The sequence below is a fragment of the Colias philodice genome, chromosome 13, assembly GCF_061535455.1.
Source record: "Colias philodice isolate Cphi_HAF_F1 chromosome 13, ilColPhil1 Martin Lab GWU primary, whole genome shotgun sequence".
NCBI classification, from domain to species: Eukaryota; Metazoa; Arthropoda; class Insecta; order Lepidoptera; family Pieridae; genus Colias; species Colias philodice.
In genome coordinates, this window is record NC_143098.1 from 9,774,958 (window position 1) to 9,802,044 (window position 27,087).

Sequence of the window (27,087 nt, forward strand, 5' to 3'; positions counted from 1 at the left end):
AAGTAATTCCATTTGAATTTTACTGAATATCTTTATTTAGGCATGTAGGACTGAATTCGGCTTAAATATTATGTGAATACAACTAGATTCACATTTTATACTTTTCCTTGAAATATTTTGCGGGATTTCTATTAAATCTCGTTCTAAATTTCGATACCAATATATCGTTGCCGTTCGGATCGCCATATTGGAATAATTGTATATGAAGAAGCCGTTGTTTTCTTTGGACATAATAATATCTCCTCCAATTGATTCTACAGCCAGAACATGACGTGGAGACGTTTTCTCATAAATTGTTATGTAATTATTATGTTTTATCTTCCTTATAGAACAGTCATTGGGTACATATTGCAAATATTTAGTCACAAATCACAATTATTACACACAAAGATTTTAACATTGTTTAGGTACACAATATAACACTTTTTCTTCTTTTTTCACTTTTGGCAGAAATATTACAAATTAAAAAACTGTACATTAACTGAGTAAATAACAAAATTTACGATATACGAAGAACAAACTTTGTAAACATCCACCAAAACAATAAAATAAAACGCCATTTTGAATTCAAATTTCAAACAACAAATCAACATCAAGACGTTGTCTATGCTTAAGTCTTAACCATTGACAAGAAATTGAAGAAAGAAAGAAATAATTTATTAATGTACTAGCTTAAAATTAAAATGTACAAAAATAAGGTTTAAAAAAAAAAAAGAAATAATAATAAATAATTAAAACTAAAATATTAAATCTTTTATTATATGATTACATCGGAGAGGCCAACATTAGAAATATTTTTATTTTTTCTAAATGTTGGCAAGCCAGACTTGACCTTAGGTCTTGGAAAAGTACAAAATAATTTGAACTCTATGTCAATGGAATGAAGTTTAAAATTGCTTGATAATGGAAGCCTAACCAAAACGATGTTCTAAGTGTCGACCCACTGGCTGAGTTATTACGTCATACGTACCAAAAAGTTAAAATAAATCAATACATTTTATTGGTTTCTTATTTGACATAGATAATAAAAATTTATAAAGAAAACTTTTTATTGGCTGAAATGATCATATGTCAATTTCAGTTCATTATTATTGGTTAATTTTATATTCGTGACAATCTCGCGGATAAAAATGGCCGCAGTGTTGTTTCCGTGGTCAAACGGTATGGTGTGAATCTTCTTTCCCTTTTTTTTATAAAAAGTTCTATAAAAAAGTTTTATTTTTTATCACATAAAATCTTTCAATATTTGAAACGTGTAGATAGTCACGATGTCTGATAGTACTAGCCCTAGCGTTTTAAGTTATTTAAGGCAGTACAGGTTTCAGAGAAAACCTACACCTGGCTCCAGTGGAACGGTCACAGTCGTAACACCATCAAGTTCTCGTAAGTAAAAAATATAACGTCAAGGTGAATAAAAACGTAGCAACATGCTACTGGAAAAACTCATGAAATAAAAATATATTCGTAATCGTTTTTATGTTGGACCACGTTAGGACTCAAGGCTTTGGATTTCACCCTTAGATTTAATTCTTATTAGGTACAATTAAATTTATGAGAAAAATTCTCGATCAAAAAACACTATATTTGATGTGTATTTTTTATGTCGGAAGAACGATTAGGTTCAATAACACCTCTACCACATGGCAAGCACCAGTGTACTTGAAAATTGATACAACAATCCATCTTTTTAAATTTATTTACAACGTCTGTAATGTATCGTGCAAATAAAAATCAATTGTCACATCTTTAACACCTCTGTTTGTTGCATAATGCTTCATCAGCATTGTTTAGCAAGCTTCATAAACTATGCTTAAAATTAGTAGATTGATTATGCATTGTTGCATTAAAATATAGAGGAAATTGTACTACAATTCATAATATATAATTATTTAAATAAAACAAATTATTTAAATAATTATATATTATGATTTAAATAAATGTACTACCTAAGGCCCCATGATATGGCATATCTAAGTCTAGTTACAGCATCTTGTGATTTGTAAATAAGCAGTTGACAAGATCAAGTATTTCTATATTTCATGTGTTACTCCAATTTTGAAAATATTACTGTAAAATTTCATCCAAATCTGTCTATTAGTTTTATCATGGAAGAGTTACAAACATCCACACTTATAAATTTTTGCATTTAGAATGTTAGAAGAATTGTATTTATTAAAGCCCAGTTTATTTTAACTTAAATAAGGTATACATTCATTCAATTTAAGTATAAATAATTAACTTTAATTAAATTTAACATTACAGAAAATCAGATAAGAATGCCAGCACCAAATTCGTCAAATACAACCGGACAAGTGGTCTACAAACGCATCAGAGTGATGAGCTCAGATTCCGATGATGCGGGCACACCAGCTAAGAAACCGGCCACTGTAGAACTAACAACTGCCGTTAAGGAGAGACGATTTAGGAATATGCTGGAAATGTTCCCTGATATTTCACCTTTGGTAAGATTTTTTGGATAGATAATAATACTAACTAGCTGCGCTTCGCTGTTTCACCTGCATGGCTCCGCTCCTGTTGGTCTTAGAGTAATGATATATAGCCTATAACCTTCCCTGATAAATGGGCTATCTAACACTGAAAGAATTTTTCAAATTAGATCGGTAGTTCCTGAGATTAGCGTGTTCAAACAAACAAACTCTTCAGATTTATAATAATAGCTGGTAATATGTTATTTAAAGTGGAGATAAAGAATGTGATTTGTAATGGTTGGTTTAGAAATGTATTGGTCACTTATCTATTCTGTTAATGCATTCATACTATTTTCTAAAAACTTAAACAGTGTAACAGTTGATATACCCACCAATAAATGATGTTTAATTATGGAATTATCAATGGATATAATTTTCCTAGCGCACTCAATCTCCAAACTAAAGTTGTATTCAAATACTGTTGAAGATTGCATCAGCCATTGCATACAGTAACTAATTGAAAGTTTAACTATTTCAGTTTGTAAAAAACACCCTAGTTAAACACGGTTGGAATGAAGAGAGATCTCGTGATGAGTTGTTAAAGCATGATCCAGAAAGCAATGAAAAGCCAGCGACATCTCAGTTTTTTGGCTCTCGGCCCGGTTTCACGGGCTTGGCGCGAGTTAACGGAACAACGATTTTTCGTGTTACGAGTGGACCGACGGCGATTGTACGGAAACCTTTAGCAGCGAAGGGTGGCAGGGCGAGACGGGGAAGTAGTGGTAGCGAGGATGACGACTATGGTGTTAGGAAAGGGAAGGACGACAAAGTTTATGATAGGTATGTAGAGAAGCATTTTTGTTAATTAAATACTTAACCCATTGACCACCGAGCGGCCCGATCGGGCCGCGACACAATAGATTTTCTATTGTGTCTGTGATTCCGGGACTGAGGGATTAAATAATATGAATAAGAGGTAGGATTAGTTTGAATTTGTGGCTAAAATATCAGACATGGTAGCAGAGAATAGGAAGTTTTTGGTTTGATTCAGGGGGTATATTGTTGTATTTTTTAACTATATAGGAATAGGAGTCACGCATAGCGACTTTATCGGCCCGTGACTAGCTCCTCGTGGAAGTAAATTCTAAACTTATTTCAAAATGCCAAGTGCTTGTCAACATCGCCCTTTGTGAATGGCCGAAATTATGCAATTTGCCTGCGACAGATACACTAATAGAAAAGAATTGTTTCTTTTTATTCATAAACATTTACTTCCCTTCTGATATTATGAAATACTTTATCATATCAGACATTAACCCATTGGCCCCGAACGGCCCGATCGGTCCACGACACAATAGATTTTCTATTGTGTCTGTGATTCCGGGGCCTGAGTTGTTAAATATAAAATAAAGAATAAAAAAAAATTCGATCATGAGGTGGGACTCGAACCCAGCCACTCGTATACTTATAAAAATGCATTTGAATGCCATAAAACCAAAAATATCAAACGTCAGACATTGTTAAAATTCATACTCAAATACCAATTTTTCAGTGATGATTCAGACAATGAAGTAACAGACGACCTTGTGGGCGATAAGCGCAAAGTGTTCGAGTTCCTCAATACGAGCAGTCCCAACGAGCTGTTGCTGCTCAGTGGGTGCTCGCAGAAGAAAGCCGATGCTATTGTTGCACAACGACCGTTTAAGGGATGGTTAGATATGGTAAGCTTGTGTATGTTGGTATGATCGGTGGTAAATGTTAAAAAATGTTGTGATGATTCAAAAGTTTTTATAAGAAGTCTAATTGAATAAATAAATGTTTGTTTGTTTGACTATTTATTTGAACCTGGGTCTACTACTTATTAATATTATTAATAAGTGGTAAATTGTTATCTATATTTTGACGATTCAAAAGCACTTTTAAAGTAAGTTTAGTTCTATTGACATCTGGACACTTACTAATTCTTATTTTTCATTATTTGACTTATGTTTTAGTCTTGGGTGTGATTGAAGAAGTCTAGTGATTTTTACATTAATTTATTCTGAATATTCCAGGTAGAAAAATTCAACAACAACAAAATGTTAAGTACAGAACTGCTAAATTCAACGCAAGAACTGCTCTGCACAAGGAACAATATACAGCGTTTAATGAAGAAGTGTGTGGGTTTGGCGCAGCAGCTCGAATCGGCGGTGGCTGCGGGGGCTGGTAGACTAAAACAACCTGGTATATTGGATTCTAGGTAAGTTTTCATGTCTTATCTTTATTTAATCGTATTAATTAGTGTCTTTCATGTATTAAATATTAGATCTAAATATAAATAAGAGATAGAATGCGAAAGTTTGTGAGGATGTGTGTGTGTGTGTTTGTTTGTTTGTTACTCTTTTACGCAAATACTACTGAACTGATTACAATGAAATTTAGCATACATATAGAGGGTAACTTGGATTAACACATAGGATAAGTTTTATCCCGGAAATCCCACGGGAACGGGAACTATGCGGGTTTTCCTTTGAAAATGCGGGCGAAGCGAGTGGAAATCTACTATTATATAAACTAGCGAAAAGCGCGATGTTTATGGAGTGCACGTTAAGTTTTCTGGTTAGTTATTTTTACCCAGTTTCTTAAATACTTAAGGAATGACTTCAACATACAGATTATTTTCTATTTTTATTCAGTTTTATTTCATCCAAACAAAATAATAGCAAACTATAAAACATAATATTGTAACTGGTGACAGGTTATTAGTGTGGATAAAATAGTGTTTTTTTTCATTTTGTTTATTCAACTAAATTAATTTTCAGTTTAAAACTAGCCCCGTACCAACTAGTGGGTCTAAACTGGCTAGCGGTACTACACAAGCAAGGAGTCTCCGGTATATTAGCCGACGAAATGGGTTTAGGGAAAACGGTGCAAGTGATCGCCTTCCTCGCTCACTTGAAGGAAACTGGTCAGGCTAAGGGCACGCATTTGATTGTCGTGCCTGCTTCTACTTTAGGTATGTAGTGTTATTTATTCATTTTATAGTGTTTCTTGTCTGCTATAAGATGACAAATGTAAATAAATTACATATTATGTCTGTTTGTGTTGTATAAAAAGGCTGGACAACATTTCTCGACAAATTTTGCTAAATTATCATACAGACTAGAAAAATTTTCACGTCACTAGATGCTATTATAAATACGAACCTTTATTATGATTTTATTGTTGTATAAAATATACATATTTTTATAAATTCCTTATTCCCATAGATAATTGGAGCAGTGAATTGGCCCGCTGGTGTCCATCCCTCACAGTTAGCAAATACTACGGTCATCCCGAAGAAAGGCGCTTATTACGTATTGAATACGCGAAGCACCTACATAATTATGATATTGTACTTACCACGTAAGTTTGTTTTGTCTGTTTGTGGATAGAAATTGGATTTAAAATGTAGTAAAAATAACTATGCTTTCTGATTGGTTTTGATAATTTTTAATAGCATTACCTTTATCTATTACTAGCTTTCCACCCGCGGCATCGCCCGCGCAGTCAAAGAAAAACCCGCATAGTACCCGTTCCCGTGGGATTTCCGGGATAAAACCTATCCTATGTCCTTTCTCGGGTATCAAAATATCTCTATATCAAATTTCATGCAAATTGGTTCAGTACTTAAGGCGTGATTGAGTAACAGACAGACAGACAGAGTTACTTTCGCATTTATAATATTAATATGGATTATGACGTAAATATTTGCTTGATTATTCCCGTTATGTACTTTCTATATTGACTAAAATTTATGGATATTTGGAAATAATCAAGAAAATAATATGGATATTTAGAAACAAATATCTAATATAAAATATTTTATTTTCAAAAGTTAAAAATTTCCAGATACACAATGGTGAGCAGTTGTCCGGAAGAACGCAAAATGTTCCGCATCACACCGATGCATTATGTTGTTTATGACGAGGCGCATATGCTCAAAAATATGTCTACACAACGATACGATAATCTATTAAAAATTAAGGTGAGTAAAATTTTATATTCCTATTTTATATAGAAGGAAAAAACAATTATACTCAAATCTTATATTTTCGTCTATTTATTTATTTCTACATAATTGGATTGGTAACAGTCCTCATTACTTTACATCTATACTATAGAAAAATTCTTCACTTCAGAATGGACTGAAAAATCTTACGTATAGACTAGACTAGATAACTTTGTTTCATGAAAACTGTAAAAAATCTGTAAATAGAGCTCAATAACATAAGCATGTTCTACTAATTTTCAAAATACCTCCTAGCCCAGTTTATTCTAATACAACAATTTTATATTTCAGTCAAAACATAGGCTATTGCTAACTGGGACTCCGCTGCAGAACAATCTCATCGAATTAATGTCTCTACTATGCTTTGTGATGCCGCACATGTTCTCCGGAAAGACTGATGATTTGAAGAATTTATTCCAGAAGAATGCTGTGAGTTTTTGTCTTTATTGTTAGGAATATGACTTATTTTTTAAGTAATAATACTAAAAATGATTATATTTTTTCCGTCTTATTTTTTATGTAGTAATTAGGAAAGTGTTTATTCCTTAGTTTTATTTTATTAAAGCGCTTGGCTTATTTAAAGGCACGAATATACGTTACGGTTGATCTGTACGATCAATCTGATGGATATCGTGACGATTGTAAAGAAGAATCGTACTGTATATGAGGGCTTTATATCCATACTAATATTATAAATGCGAAAGTAACTCTGTCTGTCTGTCTGTTACTCAATCACGCCTAAACTACTGAACCAATTTGCATGAAATTTGGTAAGGAGATATTTTGATACCCGAGAAAGGACATAGGCTACCTTTTATTGCGAAATATGTACCACGGGCGAAGCCGGGGCGGACCACTAGTAAGTTATAAATATTTGATTGAATCCATTTTAAATAGCAGTTCATATGAACGAGTAGCTACGATCAATCTGATGTATATCATTAAGTTTCTTGCTGGTTCTTCTCTATAGATACTGCTTTACGAATCAGTGGTAAATGTTAAAAATATGTAATGACGATTCGAAATTGCTTCTAAAAGAAATCTAATTGAATAAATAAATGTTTGAGTTTAAGTTTGACGATTGTAAAGAAGAATCGTACTGTATATGAGGGCCTCAAGTTATAATTATTTGATTAAATCCGTCTTAATTAGCAGTTCATATAAACGAGCGTCCATAGATAAGCTGTATTCTATTTTTCATAGATAAAATGTTACATTTTATTACATTCCAGAAAGCGAAAACAACAAAAAAAGCAAGCGGCAACACAGAGGAAGACGTGCCAGCGTTCGAACAGAGTCAGATCACGCAAGCGAAACGCATCATGAAACCGTTTGTACTACGAAGGCTTAAACAGGACGTGCTTCAAGATCTGCCGAAGAAAAGTAATCATAAAGAATTGTGTCCAATGTCCGAGAGACAGCAATCGTTGTATAAGAATCTCATCGCTGCGTTCTCGGCTACGGACGGCATGGTAATTATTATGATTATTGTGTTTGATGGTTTTTGACGTGACAACGTCTTATAATTCGATAGAGCCGGCTGCACGCACGAAAAAACATGACTCATGCGGCGTTACCTCGCTCTGAGGCGTTCCATGTAAGGCTTGAAGTGCAAGCGAGAGCGCGGAACGAGCGACAAAGAAGCACAATCGGACGTTGTCACGTTCAACTATCGTCAGTAAACCGACTTTACAGACAACCAATTTTTTTGTTATTTTTACGGTATAAACCCGCTATTCTGAACCATTCTTTGATTTGAGCGGGTCAGGAAAATCGTATTATACAATTTTTTTTATATTTAGATTAGCGTGATACGAAAAGCAGTATAATAAATATGTTCTCATATCCATATTGCGATTTATGGATTTCAATAATTTGTAAAACTTCTATATGCAATTCCATGCAATGCAATGAGTTTGGTGTAAAGTTTTATACATTTGCAACATTATATTAAGCCCATACACAAGTATATAGGCTAACAGTAACGATAAAACAAGAGCGTGTGTGCCGAGCACACGTGTCAGAAGTGAAACTTCTTTGGCAAGATTCAAAGATACCAAAATCGTCGCCATACTCCATAATGTCACGGTATTGCCATGACGCGACCTATAAATTTTACTAAAGAAGTTTCACTTCAATAAATAACTTGCAGGTACACGCAACAACAGAACAAAGCGGCATGTCAATGATGATGGACATGCGCAAGCTAGCGAACCATCCCCTACTTCTACGATATCATTATCGGGAACCGGAGTTAAGGAAGATTGCCACCAGGCTCGCTAGAGACCCGGACTATAAGGAAAGGAACGAACAGTATTTGTTTGAAGATCTGCTGTGCATGTCTGACTTTCAGATACACCAGCTGACTAGGCAGTATGCGGTGAGTTTTTAAATCCTACTACTATTATAAAGGCGAAAGTTTGTAAGTATGGATGTATGGATGTTTGTTACTCTTTCACGCAAATACTACTGAACCGATTACAATGAAATTTAGCACACATATAGAGGGTAACTTGGATTAACACATAGGATAGGTTTTATCCCGGAAATCCCACGGGAACGGGAACTATGCGGGTTTTTCTTTGAAAACGCGGGCGAAGCCGCGGGCGGAAAGCTAGTTGATATTAATTTTAGAAGTAGGTTGAATCAGATGAAATGACTGTTCAAGATTGTTTGCAACAAAAAACAATATCTGACTGATTTGTCGGATATTCTTTTTCTGCATAAATCTTAATAAAAGATGTAGTTATGTTCGTATAGATATAGTAATTCTTTAATGATAATCAGTTTTACAACTTGTTAATCACACAAATGTTTGTTTAAAGTTTGTCCTACTACATACTTCAGAAGCGCTATGTATATATGAGTGCAAATAATTTGATAATTCTTTGTTATTTTTGCTAACATGAAACTCCTTTATCATTACTATGCTTAGAAACTAATAATTAATCACTACATAGTATAAAACAAAGTCGCTTTTTCTTTCCCTATGTCCCTTTGTATGCTTAAATCTTTAAAACTGCGCAACGGATTTTGATGCGGTTTTTTTTAATACATAGAGTGATTCAAGAGGAAGGTTTTAGTATAATTTATTAGGTTTTAGAAAAAGCGGGCGAAGCCGCGGGTGGTAAGTTAGTATTAACGGAACTAATCTCTTACATACATTACAGTGTATAAAATCCTTCGCTGTACCATCCCACCTCATAGAAGACTCCGGAAAGTTCCTCAAACTAGACGAGATGCTGCCAAAGCTGCAAGCGGAGGGACATCGAGTGCTGATCTTCAGCCAGTTCACCATGATGCTGGACATCCTGGAGCCCTACATGCAACTGAGGAACTACCGATACCTGAGGCTCGATGGCAGTACTGCTGTTAACGAAAGGTGGGTAGTTTAAGCGGGATGTTGAGGGTATTTTGAAATTTTCTTGTTTCACTTTATAAAATTTTAACTGAATATTTCATACATTCTTATAATAAATTGACTGAATTATTTTTCACTCACTTATTTTCCGCGGTTTCGTTAAATTTTAAAAAGTGAAAATTATTATGAATTCTATCTTATTTGAATGTAAAGTATAGAAATATACCACATAATAAGCGTTTCACTGTAATATGGAACTGTCTGGCCATTAAACATACATAATATGTGATTTTTATTATATCATATAGAAATATTTTATTAGTGTTAGCAGTGAAAAGTAATTTTTCCATAATTTTTTGAATAAAATAAAAAAACAAATAGCATGTAACAAAACTTTATTATCTATTTCAGACAAGATCTCATAGACCAATACAACACAGAGGATATTTTTGTCTTCTTGCTATCAACAAAAGCAGGTGGACTCGGCATTAACCTGACTGCGGCAGACACAGTTATTATACATGATATAGACTTCAACCCTTATAACGATAAACAGGCTGAGGACAGGTATGGCTGGGTTTATTTAAAAATATTAAAAAAAGGTTTATGTGGCTAAAGTTCTTTGAATTTTTTTTGTCAACATTTTTTGTATTTGTTAAAAAGTTTTTACTAAATATGCTGTAAAATATTTGACATAAGTAGTAAGATTTATAAGATAGTAATTTTGAATCTGCAGTTCACCAGTTTTTTCTCTTTCTATGTAATTCCAATTTAATTTATTTGTAAGAATGTAGTTACAATTTACAATACATATAAATTATGTGCTATTATTACTTTATCACTGAATGTCGAGTGGACAATTCCAAGAAATAATTATTTAGCTCTTTATTTTGTATTCATAAGATTCACAAAAAAGAAGCAACAACCAGTCACTTCTTGCCTATCTCATCAAATCTAACTGAAATTACTACAAACCAAACTACATAATATTATATTACATTATATTTATTACTAGAGGTCCCCCGGCTTCGCCCGTGGTACATATTTCGCAATAAAAGGTAGCCTATGTCCTGTCTCGGATATCAAAATATCTCCATACCAAATTACATACAAATTGATTCAGTAGTTAAGGCGTGATTGAGTAACAGACAGATAGACAGAGTTACTTTCGCATTTATAATATTAGTATGGATTATATTAATTATTATTATATTTCACACATACAGATGTCACCGCATGGGTCAAACCCGTCCAGTCACAATCTACCGTCTCTTGAGTGCGGGCACCATTGAGGAGGGGATCTACCAGGTGGCACAAGAGAAACTCACCTTGGAGAAACATGTTACTGGAGTTGATGGTAAGATGTGTTTAATTATTATTTCTATATCTTTATAGTGGTCGTAATCATAGTACGGACATTGTAGAAAAATGGTTATAAGAACGAATTAAATAAATTTATAAAGAATAGAAAAAATTCGATCACGACGCGGGACTCGAACCCGCATCCTTTCACGCCAATCCGGGGCAGATGCTATACCAACTCAGCCACTCGTGACCCGCCAGAGCGATTGAATTTATTCATCCGCCCCGGATTGGTGTGAAATGATGCGGGTTCGAGTCCCGCGTCGAGTTTTTTTCTCCTTATATCTCGATTATATAAGGAGAAAAAAAGAGAGATTAATCGATTTTATTTCTAAACCATTCTTATCATTACAGAAAATGAACCAACAGAACAAAAGAACGTAGTGCGACTCCTGTCAGCCGCGCTTGGTTTGACGTCACCAAACAAATGATGTTCAACCAAAGGTGTCATCGTCATTGACTAGACCAAGTGTTCAAGTGTTAAGTGGATTTTAAATAAATAACTTGTGCATTTGACAAATGTGAAAAATTGTGATGTTCCCACCAAAAGTGACAGTTCAAGTGTAGTGTAAAGTGAGGTAAATAAGGTAATAAAACGCTGAAATTATTCATCTTGTTTTTCTATGGTAGATTTAGTATAATTAAAAGTGTTTGCTAATTTTGAACTACTGCCGTCTCTGTTCAGGCTTGGTTAAGCCAGTTATTATGTGCTATGAAATTATGATAGATATTAAAAAAAAAAGTGTGAACATATATTTCCATAGACAAAAAAGATTAATAAGTTCTAGTTAATTTCTATAGTAGGGGAGCCCAGGATGCTAAATGTGGATTTACTCGAGCGTCACGGGAACCTATTAGAATTGGTAGATTAGACCATAGCGAGAAAAAAAGGTCCTATAATGTTTTCACTTTTAGCGGTGGGGAAGGGTTTTTTAATTTTTTTTAATTTAAAAAAGAAAAAAATTGGCTTGGAAATACTCAAGCGCGCTAGATATTGATATTTTGCATGCTCCAGGACGTCACTGAAAAAAAGTATACGTTAATCTGACGATTTAAGTGGCGATTTAATCGCTATGAAGAAAGGGTAAAAAATTAAAGTAATATTATTCGAGCGCGTCAGATTAATATATGGGGGGGTTAATTACAATATAAGAAGTCCCCATTTCGCTAATCTGACGATTCGAGCTCAACCTTAGGGAATTATGGATTATTCAAATTTTCCAGCGGGGCCCCTGAGCGCACCCACCAACCATAACTGCTCATATTGACTAGAGGTACTAATGAATAGCTAAGGTACCGTCCCTTATAGTAATCTGACGCGCTCGAGTAAATCCCAAAATCCCCTCTTGGCCTCCCCTACTATAAGTATAAAATGCAACTCATGGACACAATTTCAGTTAATTTGTTTATCCACAGAATTATAACAAAAACTGAGTTCATTTAATTCTATAATTAAATTTTCATGTTTAGTAATGGCAACCCAAATTAAAAGGGTAATTTCTCTAAATAGTATTTTGATTCTTAAAACAGAATATTTTTTTTTTATATTTTGACCACCAAAGTGACACTTAGTTTTTCGTATATGAGCGAGCGCCCACGAGCAACTTAGTTGCCCGGCAACTATTTTGTCTCTGTCGCTGTCTCCTCGCAAAGTTTTGAACGATGCGCACACGAAAGCGACAGCAACGCAACTTTTTCTTTAAAATTTTCTGCATTTATCAACATGAATTTCGAAGAGACGGTTGTGGTCTGTGCTCTTGTCCCGCATAGTTCCCATTCCCGTGGGATTTCCGGGATAAAACCTATCCTATGTGCTAATCCAAGTTACCCTCTATATGTGTGCTAAATTTCATTGTAATCGATTCAGTAGTTTATGCGTGAAAACTGAAAACCATACATACATTTCCTCTTTATACATATAATATTAGTATAGATATGTAATCGTAATTGAAAAAAGTTAAGTAAAACGAAATAACATATTTTTCTATGGCGTCGTTACTAGATTACGTTGCTGAATTTTGTTGAACTGTCTATGATGCCTATTAAAATGGCTCTACTATAGACAGAAAAACTACTAATAATAAAAATAACTTCATTAAAAACAATATTATTTAGATGTGTTATTTATTAAATAGGTTTGAAGTTGGTGCCAAGCACTAAGCACTTAGTATTAAGCCCGTGCACCGACATCAAACCTTATTAGTAAATAACACATCTAAATAATATGTAGTAATGATTAATATCAAACCTTTTTTATTTTTTACTTTTCCGTTTTTGAAGTAGGTTGTTTTTAACGAAGTTATTTTTATTTAATACTTTTTAGTTTATTTTTCAACACGAATCAAACGAGCCCAAACTCGATAAAGTTGAGTCAATATATTACTAAGTTCCTATGGCCACCTTCCGATTCCATCATCAAATCAGCGCTATGTCATAATAATGTTTCATCGCTATCCAATTTACATACGTATACAAAATTTCAGCTCAATCGGTTACCTGGAAATGAATCAAAGTTACTTGCTACATTTCAATTAAGTCATCGAGACCAGACGAAAATGCTCATAAAATAAAAACTACTGGGCTTATCCGAATAAAATTTATGGGACCAATTCCACACCATTCCGCATCAAAAAAAAAAAGAATCACGTAAACCGGTTCAGAAACCTCGGAGTAATCGGTGTCCATACATAAAAAAATATACCGGCCGAATTGATAACCTCCTCCTTTTTTTTAAGTCGGTTAAAACTACAGTGTACGAGAATAAATACGTTGACATAAATAGGTATTATCGCTACGCCGGTTACGCGGCAACTGGCCGGCGGCCGTCGCCTGGCAACATTTTTGTCGCCGTGCGCGCACTTGCATTGAAACCAATAGATAGGGCGACAGTTGCGTCGCGGGCTTGTCTCCGAACCCGCGGATAAAAAAGTCTCCCGGGAGTTGCGTCGCTACGTACGCGCACTTTCATACTAGCCCATGGCTGGAGAGACAAAATAGTTGCGGAGACAAAATTGTTGCGGAGACAAAGTTGCTCGTGGGCGCTCGCTCTAAGAGATAGCGCGCGAGCAACTTTGTCTCCGCAACTATTTTGTCTCTCCCATCAATTTGTATGGGGAGTTGCGTCGCTACGTGCGCGCACTTTCATACTAGCCCATGGGTGGGAGAGACAAAATAGTTGCGGCGACAAAGTTGCTCGTGCGCGCTGGCTCTTACTGTTCCTATATAAAATGATTTCTTTTGCCTCATTCTTATTATAATTTTGTTAGAAATTAATACTTTATTAAAATTTATCAGTTCTTAAGGCAAATCTCGCCTGTTACATTATTGCTTAAGTTCACTAATATTTAGTTACTTAAGTAGATCAATCTTTATTTAATAGTTTGCATTCCTTAATTTATTAGATTTAGTACAATTTTTATTTAAGCTTTTTAGCAATATAGACTTAGTTTTTATTTTTTTATTTTTATTAGAAACAATTTCGATTTATTATTGAAATATTCTTTTTCTTTATGTAACAATTCTTGTATTAGTTTCTTATTTTTTGACATCTTTGTTATTTGGGAAATGATACTGTTTTGTTTTGAAACAACATATGACTTATAAAATAAATTATAATAACTATAAATTCTTTTTCATTTCATTTAACACACATATTTATAAAAATATGTAATGAAATATATTTCACCAAATGCTTAAGTGTTTTTCGAATGTAATTATATTTTCTTTTCTTTTATTACTGCACAAAAGCTTTACTTTTGGTTTATAATTCTAATTATCGTGTTATAAGAATATTAGTATATGATTGAAATGTGTGCAAGGGTTCTTACTAAAAAAGAACCTAAACAGGTCAATGAAATCTTATACTAGCTATTCCACCAAACAGGTTACAGGTCAATGAAATCTTATACTATCTATTCTAAATTTGGACATAATACTGATCAATTTGATAACAAGTTTATCTAATGATTTTTTTTAAATATAAAAGCACTTTTTCTTTCTGTAATATTTTGCTTATAAATCGCTCATAAACAAAAGCAAAATTAGAATTGAGTCGATACATATCAAACTCCGGTAAGTCCACTCCCCGTCAAAATTGTGATAACAATGGCGCCAATTTTGAATTGTAAAACTAAACCAGTCTCTACTTTTCAAATTTAGGTAAGTCAAGCGTATCTCTATTAAAATAAGGTTTAAAGTAAATATGTTTTTTCAAACTCCGGTATGTCCATCGACAGTGGTTTATCAAACTCAGGCAAGTCCATTTCGACCAATCACAGCGCAGTATGGCACTAAGATGGCTGCCATTTCTCTTAATTTTGTTGAAGCTAACACGTGCGACCAATGCTTTTAAATCGTTTTTATTGATAAATGATGGAAGAAAACAGTTTTACTATAGAGGTGGTGGTTCTAGACAAAGCAAGGAAAAAAACAACACCAAAAGCTAAAACAGACAAGGCTCAGAAAACAGCTAAAACATAAATGAAACTAGACGCATAGCACACGCACAGTAGTAATTTCCAGCCATGAAGCCCAGGGCCGTACTGAGATTTTTTCAACCGTTTTGATTTATTTTATCTCTTTGCCCAGCAGTGGGATGATAAAGGTTAATAATAATAATAATTTGTATCTTTTAATTTACATATTTTATTTTAATGTCCAATACTTACAACGCGACAAACTATCTACCCATTTCCACCACCTCAGTACGTCCCAAAACTGAGTTCTATCAAATCCCTGTAAGTCCAAGACGATGTTTTTCAAAACCCGGTAAGTTTTGCTGGTACATATCAAACGCCTGTATGTCCAGATTTAAAACTAATTTTGTGGCATAATCATCAAGTAATACATTTCTTTTTCTTCGTAAAAATAATTTTAATGTATTATATTATATCTGTCACAAATTATAAAGGTCCAAACATATTGTTTTTTTAAGTTATTAAAAATACCTCGATTCCCACATTTCTGTTAGAATGGACTTACCGGAGTTTGATATGTATCGACTCAATTTTTCTTGTATAAAAATTCATAATCTCATTTACTTACAAATTTATGATAAGGTAACTAATATACTGTTAAATGAAAAATTGCAACTGACTGTATACTGTATAATATTAAGATTGTATAGCATTTCTATGTACAGGAATTGTTCGAAATTGTGATGAAAGCTTGTCATGCAACTTGCGCAAGCAAATTACTAATTGCTTAGTGTATTTTAATGATGACACCAGTTATTACGTTCTTGCTCTCTCTACAAATGAATCAAATTCTGAAACAATATTTAATAGAACATTGAGTTGAAATAGAAGATGGAAAAAAAAAGATAAAAAAAGACGTGTGGCACTCGGGGACTGCCGCGGTAAAGCTATTGCATGCTATGCCTTCAAGCCATACCTCCGCGCACGTCGGAGTGGGGAGCGTGAGGTTTTTTCGTTATGGAATTTCTGGATTCGGTCCCCGCGCTCAAGGTCCGCGATAGAAGCTATGCAATAGCTTAAAAAGGTAAACAATGATATTATAAGTAATAAGGTGATGATAGGTTACCAAAACAACATTCGATCTTCAAAAAAAGCACACTAACATTTGCACGTACGTCGTACACGCGATTAGCCGACAAAGTGAGATAGCATGATTCAACTATCGTGAGCGAAAAAGAGACAATTGAAGTAAAATGTGATTAATGAGCCTCATTTTGAGATGCGCCTGGAGCACCAATAACCTATCTTCACCATATTATTTATAATATCATTGAGCGGAAAGCGGTTAGTGAGGAAATATAGAGAGGTGGAATAATCAATAAAGAAGTTCTTTAGAAATCCTAAATCTAAAACTTAATTATTGTTTGAGAATTTGAATAAAATAACTATTACAATAACTGGTCTATTATAGATTCATTCCATAGACATTCATCTTTTAAATTTACTAATTCATCTATACAAATTGCAATAGTACTTACAGGGTCCCAATGCGAGTTTGTCGTGTCTCTTTAAATTCTAAGCAATTATTAAAAAAACGTAACACTAATATGATTAATGTATAAGTATATTTTGTTATGGAAATGAAGAATACTTGAGCAAATGATGAAGTTTTATTTGTAACCTGGTACCTGAAATAGAGCAAAAACTCGAAGAAAATATACATGCATAATTACCTACATTAAAGCATTTTTGAGTACAATAAAAAAAGAATTCCTACCAACATAATACGTACCTACATACACAGTCACAACACAAGCTTGTTAGATGTTGAATATGGAGAATTTTTTGTGCATATTTTAACAATTGTTCGTATTTTTTTTCATGAGAAATATTTTAATTATTAATGTTCTACAAATGAACAGTCAAAATAATGAAACATAATTGAACAAAAATAGTTTTTAAAAACATATTATGGTTTACAATTAGGTATGTAAGTCGTAGGTATAATCATGTTCCATTATTCCATGTTATTTTATTCTAGCTGTGCTTCGCGGTTTCTCCTGCGTGGCTCCGCTCCTGTTGGTCTTAGCGTAATGATATATATATCCCAATAGCTCGATAAATGGGCTATCTAACACTGAAAGAATTTTTCAAATCGGACCAGTAGTTCCTGAGATTAGCGCGTTCAAACAAACACTTCAGCTTTTTAATATTAGTATAGTCGTTTGTGCGAAATTAAATTTTTATTAGTTATAATAATAGACTTATTATCCACATTTCGATGTTGTAACTCCGGGCTCCCGGTAATGAGCTCTATCTACACTTCTCTCATCATTGATTGCCATGCAATATTTTCTACCAAGTTTGACGCAAGATGGCGTTGCTATCGTCAATAGGGAAAACCAAGGGGAAAACAGAACCCTTGAAAGTATTGCAAATAGCAGTGTTCTGGTGTACAGCGATTAGTACAGTTAGTAAGACGCACCAAAATGCAATAAGCAAGACAGGACACAGTTTTTTTAACGAAGGCAGCAGAAAAATCATGACATTGAAATCACTAAATTAATAGGAATAAAGGTTAAAAATACGTCAATTAATATTAATAATTTATTTTTTAAATGCAAAACGCTTCAATCAAAGGGCGTCATGAGAACTTTCTGCTCTACTTTACAATATTATGTATTACAGAGCCTTGCTCTACCCAGTCTACCCTCAATGCGAGCTTCGGCCGTACCACAGAACATAATATATAGGTAGGTACTCAGGGGAGGGCCGTACCTCCGCTCTATCACGGCCGGTACTGCTTCTGAATGTCATGACCTATTTATGAAAGAAAAACAATCCGGAAACAAAAAAAAAGTTAAAAGATCTTGATAATATTTTGACTAGGTTTCAGTTTAAAGTTTCTTTTTCTAGAAACTAATTATTAATTTGAACTCTACCACAGAATACTAAACTTGATAGTAGCTATCTCTACAAAATTTGAATAATCACTGTTGTATGAATATAGAGATATTTATTAATTCAAATCAGCTATTTTTCAAATCGATGTGATCCAGCGACTTCAAGTAAAGGAAATGGAGTAACATAAAGAAAAAAAATAGAAGACGAATCGCAAACCTCCTTTTTCAGAAATCGTTTAAAAATATTTGGGTTTTATAATGGAGCATAATATATTTCGCACTTCAAGATATAATTTTCAGTCGCCTTTGAATCTTTAAATTCAAAAGTACAGCTTTAACTGCACTGCATTCACTCATAAATAAAACAGTAATCTCAAATCTCAATGCAACTGCGAAACGATTGTAAAAATCACACCTTATTTTATTTCATAACGCAAAAAAGGTGGTAACAGGTTAACCAAATGCCAATTTCATTGCGAACCCCAAGACGAGTGTAATAGTGCAATATTATTGCATGATATAGACTTTATAGAGCAAACATTGACTCACTGCTTGAGTAGTCGCTGTTTCCGAACGAATGCTAATATCTACCTACAGAGTTTTTGTAGATAGGTAGATGCGGATGAATAGGTACCGCCCGGTGTAGACTGATCGGACGTAGAGTTTGGCTCGGTGTGGCCAGGTTACAATATTTCCACGAATATCAGGAAAATTCTTAATTCTTATGGTGTATATACTTAGTTACCTTATAATATTATAAACAGAAAAGTTTTGTATGGTTGTTAAATTACTTAATCGATTTTATTAATTCTTTCACTGTTACAAATAATCGAAAATTTTGTAATCGTAATACCTGAGAGTAAAATTAAGGCAATGTTTCTTCTTCAAAGTGATGGTTCATTAAGAAAAATTGCACGAAGACGATTGAGCAAACGAGAGATGAGAGGAGAGAAAACTAGTCAGCTAGAAAAATATTTTATCATTCACATAACTAAATAACTATTATAAAGATTGAGGAAAAATCTATAAATAATTTATTGTATTCAAATAGGGTACCTACACTATAACGTTACTCTAATATGATTATATTCATGATTTTTATTTAATTAATTACGCTCTACCAGTTATTATTCTGTAGCTCTACATATGTATATCTCATGAATGACGCACTGCATACAACGGAATAGATAATATATTTATTTAATATGTTATCTTGTTCAATGCAGAATGAATATTATCCCTATATCTTTAACTAACAATTTAATAAATTAGCAAAAGCGCTGTAAGTTAATCCGTAAGTAATTACAGCACTAGGGAAATCAGAATGGTCGATGTAGCAACACCGGGGTGCGCGCGCGACGCACCAGTCGGCAATCCGCCCGGGCGGGCGCCATACGACCGGAATCTGCGCGAGCGACACATTCGCGATTAAATAAAAATTTCAGTGAAATATAACGCGAACACAACACTATTGTTAACACGCGCGCGCACGATTCTGGTAAGTATAATATATTTATTGCGAACACGCAAATATTCACTAAATCTATTTTTAATTAGTGTTATTTTCGGCCGCTGCAAGAGGTTATATGCGTTTACGCATTCAGTCTACCTAGTTACAGTTTTCATTCAAATCGGTATGGGCATTAGTTTCACCGCAGGTTGAAAGCGAGTGCAGCTTGCAGCGCCGCGCCTACAAGTTTCTACTAATTGCTTTAGACAAAATAGATTTTCTTTAGCTTCCGTCAGACGGTCGGCCTAAATACCGATTCTTTTAGCGCGCTTCGCATTACTAGTTAATGATGTTATCCAATTAATGGGTTGTATCGAATCTTATTGCAATTTACAATTCAGTGTTGATATAATTTTGAATAGGCGACCCCATAGAAATCTAAATAACAAGACACTAGAAGTCGTAAGCGTGCGTGACCTTGTCGCCACTCAGGTGATTTGCACATCACCAGTGCATTCGTCACTGTTCAGTTGCTCTGGAGACGTATGAGTGTATACATGGTGTGTTTCAGCAATTCCCATTGCGGAAATTCTTCCACAAGTTGTAGTTATACTTATAAAGGAATAATATTTCATCGGAAAATATTTTTTTTTAGAAATAATGCCGTTTTTCCTTAAAATTATAGAATATTTACAAGTATTACGAGTGTCACCATAGTAATCGAAATAACAATGAATGACACAGTCGACCATTCTTATTATCACGTTTGTTCGTATTGGAGCAAAAAGTCTCATATACTTAGGGATGTTATTCTAAAATAAACCGTAAATTCGTGCGTTAGGATACATATTCAAAAGCTTAATTTAATAGATAAGTTAGTTTTCACTAAAATCAAGCTGTCCAATAAAAGGCATAGTTTACTTGTGTGTACTGTTTAGCTTTCGGTTTGAATGTGTTGATTTTGGCGACAGCGGTTTTCATACGAATTATGACATTATAGCCCTTCTATGTGTCTTGTTATTTAGATTTCTATGGGCGACCCGCATGGTAGTTACCCGGCTTTTACCAACGTGCTTGAAAATCTCCTATTCTTCTTGGAGTAGGTACCAACTGTATAATACGTTACTTATAATATACATATTATACTATTAAAAATAACTTTCTCGGTTAACCAAATAAATAATGATACCTAATTCATGTATTAATGAACTCTATACGGAAACATAGAGTCATAGACATTAACCTGATTTTTTAAAATAGAGTTCTGCGGGATTGTTTATATTATTCCTTCCTTTTAAATGCGTACAAAATGTAATGTTAGATTGTGGTGTGCGTCGTCGTAGGTAGTTTTTGACATCGCTGTTATGCTATTAATGTGACATCATTATTATAATACCTATTTCTTATGTAAAGACTTCAAGGTTGAATTTAAAAGATAAATAATTTAAAGAGAAATTCGAATTTCCCGCTATTCGATATTGCCGCCATAAATGGTGGTCACTTCCGGGTGTTACAATAATTTGGGCCAAGTTTACTTATAGTTATAATGTTTCGTTTGGAATTGTAGCGCAATTGTATATAATAAATAAAGTAAAAAAGATTAAGGTTGAAACAAATTAACGAAAACAGACCGCTTTGTTGCGTCGCACGCATCAATGCATTTGTCGATTTGTCGACATAATCTCGTTTTTTATATAATCTAGTTTTATTTTTATTCAATCTTCTTCAATTCTTTTCAAACTTTTTAAATCGTAAAAACAGGTTTAATTTGTTGCTCTACTAACGAAAACTCTATATTCAGATAATTGTATAGTATGTTCCTAAGTATTTATTACTCGTGTACTTGTGTAACTTTGTCATTTTTTAAAAAACAAGCATTCATCGTGGCACAACCTTCTAAAAAGGTCTTACTCTAAATATGACTACTTTTTAAAATTTTAAATATTGTCTGTGGACAGTAAAAAGAACTGTAAAAAAAAGAATATTCAACATGAATCTTACACTTGTAGAAATACCATCCAAGAATACTTGTAATATTAAATAAACACCTATAACAACTCATTATTCTAATCCTATTACACATTGCTCAAGGCTCTACATATGAATGGCCGGTCACACTATTGTAATATATACTTTAGTTATATTTTTGCAGTGAGTCAGTGCTATAAACCGTCTAGGTTCAGATTTCAATAATGTAGGTACGTTTTAAAATGGTGTTTTTATTACTAAAACGCAAGTTTCATTCTGCGAGAAATAATGGTTGTGTTGACATGTGTGACATGTATTCAACTTCTAAGTTACTTGAACAATGTGGTAACTAATTGTTGATTTATAATTTTGGAGACGACGCAAATATGTAGTTTCATTTTTCATTATTGTTTACGGACGAAGTTTTTGGAAAAAAAAAAGTTTGTTTTCAATCTCTACATAGAGGTAGTTAGTATAGCTCTATCAGCCAGTAATTTGTGCATAGACAATAGTTTCATGTACTTTGAATTTAGAATAAAATCGTCGTAACCTTTAACATTTTTAACCCACTTCATATTTCTTTAAAACTCGAGAAGAAGATACTGAAAACTAATTCACATTCCATCAATAAAAATATAGTTATTTATTATTAATACACTGCACTTTCCAGTTGTACCTGTCTAATTTTGATATATTCATTCATTTTAATGCAAATTTTATATTTCTATCTTCATATTCTCAGCGTAACTTTCTCTTTTAATTTTGTTACCAAGTAAATAATATGTAACTCGTAAACTTATTAGACAAATTTGAACTTGCTGTTTATGTTGTTAAAACCAATTTCTGATTGAAGGAATGACTACTTATATGTATTGCAATTTGCAATTTGAAAAGAATAATAATTTGTTTTTATTAGTAGGTATCATAGTGTATATTATGATTACAAAGTTGGTTGTAATGAACTTGTCACAGACTTTAAATAAATATAGACAGAGCAAATTCACTAAAAACAGAAAATATAGAGTTAGTAGAGAGTTGAACCCACAGGTTGAACCGTTTTACATTTATAATACAATGTAATTTAATACAAATTTTGGCAGTGCAAATGTGAAAACATATTTTATTTTCAGTACATATAGTAGAAATAAATGAATTAGGTATATGATATTATTCTTGATTTTTTTTTGCTTTTTTGCACCTATGTAATTTTAGATCATTCCACTCGCCAAAAAATATTATGAATTCCCCTATTATACATATATATATATATATATATATAAATAGGCTTATATAAATCTAGATAACATTAAAACACTGTTAAACCACGTTCCTCAGAGAACTGTTGAACAATGTTGGACGGTGAGCGGTTCGCAACACTCCATTGAGTGAGGTCACTCACCCCCGAACCGGCTAAATTACTATGATCATCCGTTCTCATTGCTTTCACGATTGCATTTTACATTGTATAGACGTACTATTTAGTTAAATTTGCGACTTATTGTATGAATATATTACCTAGTTAAATATTGCGTGGAATTTACGAGAGTTCTAGGTAACTGTGATAATATGGCCTTTTGAAACTGTTAGATAGGTAAATATATTGCTGTAAAGGTTGCCGTTTGGTAAATAAAATTGATGAATTGCTGAAAAACGATTATTAGTAAAGAAAATAAATGTGTACATGATCTGTTTTCAAAGCAGAACGAAACGGTAGGGGGAAATGTATTACAGCAGACTGGCTTCAGGATTTGGAGTATGTAGTTACAGTTTTTCTTTTCATATGTTTTAAATAGGTAACTGATGGAAAATTGTAAACCACGATGCTTGAAAATTAGACCAACTTGTTATCATATTTCAAAGATTATTGAATTTAACTTCATAAACAACAAGTATGTAACATTCATTTATTTCCGATTACTAATTGTATGCACTAATAATTACAATTATAGCCAATAATTCAATAAATTAAAAATGGCGGCGTTGCGCAGGCGGGCGCGGGAATCGAAAAAGGCGCGAAGCATTCGCGGCCATGACGCGCGTTGCACCTGTCATAACTATTCATAATGTGCTAATATATGCCTCACAAGGATCCAGACAATAAATAAATAAATTGCTCAAATGCATTTCGCGTTATATTGGTTGGTAGTCAAGGTCATTCTTATTTTACAATCAGTTTTAGGCAAGTTATACCTAGCAATAAGAGTCTGTATGACATTCGGGCCTATAGGTATTCATTATTCAGTATTAATTAACATCACATTTTTATGCTGTTACGTTAAAAAAACTATTATAATAGAATTAAATAAGAATACAAAAAAAAATCCTATAGTTAAACAATTTACTTCGTAAATAAGTAGTTAAATTATTTGAAAATTTTTAATTTTAACCTATTTTAACATAAGTATAAATAAATATTAATCATGTATAGCGCCATGATACCTTCATTCACCAAAAACATATTTTGCCTCTTGAAAAAAAATATATGTAAGTATATTTAAAAAGTAAAATTCTCTTTGGCTCTACCACGCTCTACCATGATAGATTAAAAATTATGATCAAAACATAATACTTGGTCAAATAACTAACCCTACTTACCTACCTTTTGTTAAATAACTACTTAATTAACTTGACTCCAAAAACAAATCTTATTCACATAATTTATTACACTTTCGATATCCTTAAGTTTTTTTTGCAAAACGAGTTTCTGACTCACCGTGTTTGGTAATCCTTGCCTGAGATTAAAGTTTGCACCTCTTTATTTATTTTGGTTTAAATATTGGCAGATGTGTGATGATTTAATAGTTGTTTTATAATCTTTTATATTATTCAATCTGGTATGTACAAATATTTTTAATTTGAAGACAAATATAGAAGTCAGAATGGGTCATAATTATTATAACGCAATTAGGTATAAAAATTGGAAAAGTATGATAATATACCTACAATATACATTGTATTTTTTATATATCTATTTAATTGTTTTTACTTTATTTCAAAACGATTCAAAGTAACAAAAATGAAATGTTTTATAAAATATTTAAGCATTCAAAATATAAAATTATGTTCTCATCTTCATAATGTGTATTGTTACACATTGAAGATGAGAACATTTTCTGAATAAGTACCTAGTTATTCAGAAAATAGCAAAACTGCTACAAGTTTCATAATGAATTCAAAAGCAACTAGCACTGTAAATTGTAATAAAATAAATTAAACCTCACTTAGATAACACAAGTAGCCTTGAAATTTTCCGATCATATTAAAACGAATAGGTATCAGGTACTAAGTTACAAATTACTATAAGTAGACCTAATTACAATACTTATAAATTATAAATTTGGTTATTAAAACTAAAAAAACCACGGATAAGTAATATATGTATAATACTATACTTATCTACAGGATTCAAACGAATTGTCTACTGAAAACGAGTGATTTTTTCTAACGCACGGCAGGGGCGGGCGCTTTTCAAATTCTCATTGCGATAGTTTTTGTGCTAAAAAAATGTTCGAAAACTAAAGTAATTTTCATTTAGTCTATCCTTTTCATTCTCAAGCTATTGGACAGGGAAAGAAGCAAATCAGTGAGAGTTAAACATCACTGAAAAAGTTTAGAAGGTGTAACATTTAGCAGTTATCGTTTACGTCCTAAATTGCTTTTATTTTATGAATTACTAAATAATAAATAATTTAATTTACTAATACACACAGCTAATTTAAAATTTATTTCGCTGGCATAATTGCCTCTGCCAGTGTATAATCTTAGCTCATAAAAATTCATACGTGAATTGGAATGATTGATAAGATAAAAATGAAAACAAAAATGAATTTTGGGTCAGTAAAGCAAACAGACGATTTGATAGGAATTCTGAATAGGTGATGAGTATTTTTGATAAGAATATACATGCTTTATAAATTAATGATAGAGATAAAAATCGAAATTTATATGAACCAAAAAATGGAATCGTTGCTCATTGCTTCTCAATGGAACCGTTGCTTTAAAATATATGGATCATTGTGACTTCATTATTGATTCCTACATCTGTTTTTATTCTTTATCGTTCACGATATACCTTGATAATAGGTGCTTGTATAAAAGCACTATTAAATTAGTACGATGGGATGATAGACAAATTCTTCTCTATTTTTAATTTTTAATTTATGATGAAAAACAAAGCGTGCCCACTGACCTAGAACCTCGGTATTTGTATGTACACAGATGGTTTTCATTCCTCCTTACATCGTTGTAAACTAGCCTTTATCCTTGAGACATACGGCATATAATACTGCGAACATGTTCACGGTACATTAATATCGTTTCACATGACTTTGTGACTACTATCGTTGGACGTAAAGGCTATTTTTGTGTGCAAAAAGTCGCATGTTACGTGTACTTGTGTCAGACGTGCACGGTAAACATGGTGATGTCATACGGCAACGCCTACTGCATTTTCTAGTCGAAGTCTCTTCGGTCCATTGAGAATGACTCGTATTATATTTGGAGAATTGTAAGAAAAAAAAGTATAATTTTAAATTGCGAAAGCCGACTGTCACTTTTTCGTAAATGCTCTATTATCTGTGCTCTATCTTCATACTGCGAAATATTTATAATGGTCCAACTTAAAGGTCCAACAAAATATGTACATATAATATAACAAATCTCATGTATTTTTATATGAAAATGCTTTTAAATTTTAATATGTTTAATTTTTATTTCCAATTTGAAAATGATTGTTTCCTTTGATTTTGAGAGCATGTCGAACAAACTACTAATAAGTACTATTACCACAGACTAACTATTACTGATACATTATTTAATTATTTTTTATTTTACAAGTTTATAACTTTTTGAAGTTACTCATTAAATTCTCACATGAAAAAAACCCGGATTTTGAACATAATTATGAGATCAGCTGACATATTTAAAGCAATTAAAATTTTATATTACAATAATTTTTATCTTTTCTAAGATAAGATTGCATCTAATTCATTGACTTTGACGTAAATTTGCCTAAAATCAGATAAGCACTTTGCACTTATTTGTGCCATATTTAAAATATTCCATGCATTTAAGTAATAAACAACTTTGTAAAGTGACAGGAATACAAACAGATTAAATCGATCAATTTTTCATTTTTTTTTTTGTATTTGACTTGAATAACACAGGATT

The 27,087-nt window shown here is 32.8% G+C and overlaps 2 protein-coding genes across 4 annotated transcripts in view; both read left to right on the plus strand.

The window, feature by feature from the left end:
* Positions 1 to 1,121: 1,121 nt before the first annotated feature.
* Etl1 (SWI/SNF-related, matrix-associated actin-dependent regulator of chromatin, subfamily a, containing DEAD/H box 1) lies at positions 1,122 to 12,758 on the plus strand. Its single transcript, XM_089702751.1, has 16 exons — positions 1,122 to 1,383; positions 2,263 to 2,462; positions 2,968 to 3,269; positions 3,982 to 4,150; positions 4,484 to 4,668; positions 5,231 to 5,424; positions 5,678 to 5,813; positions 6,300 to 6,435; positions 6,751 to 6,888; positions 7,692 to 7,931; positions 8,612 to 8,839; positions 9,630 to 9,841; positions 10,232 to 10,387; positions 11,047 to 11,177; positions 11,537 to 11,982; positions 12,549 to 12,758. The coding sequence occupies exons 1-15, from the start codon at positions 1,269 to 1,271 to the stop codon at positions 11,611 to 11,613; spliced, it is 2,619 nt and encodes an 872-aa protein (XP_089558877.1). The 5' UTR covers positions 1,122 to 1,268; the 3' UTR covers positions 11,614 to 11,982; positions 12,549 to 12,758.
* A 7,082-nt stretch (positions 12,759 to 19,840) lies between these two features.
* LOC149483611 (uncharacterized) overlaps positions 19,841 to 27,087 on the plus strand; it is a 31,656-nt gene continuing 24,409 nt past the window's right edge. For all 3 annotated transcript variants that reach the window (XM_089702772.1, XM_089702774.1, XM_089702773.1), the window contains exon 1: positions 19,841 to 19,998. The gene's annotated coding sequence lies outside the window, so the exon portion shown is untranslated. The remainder of the gene's footprint in view (positions 19,999 to 27,087) is intronic.

Bases quoted from the DNA above. Each gene is read 5' to 3' on its own strand.
- Etl1 (XM_089702751.1), top strand. From the start codon at position 1,269: ATGTCTGATAGTACTAGCCCTAGCGTTTTAAGTTATTTAAGGCAGTAC. The intron at 8,840-9,629 runs GTGAGTTTTTAA...CATACATTACAG, and splicing joins AGCTGACTAGGCAGTATGCG to TGTATAAAATCCTTCGCTGT. The intron at 9,842-10,231 runs GTGGGTAGTTTA...TATCTATTTCAG, and splicing joins AGTACTGCTGTTAACGAAAG to ACAAGATCTCATAGACCAAT.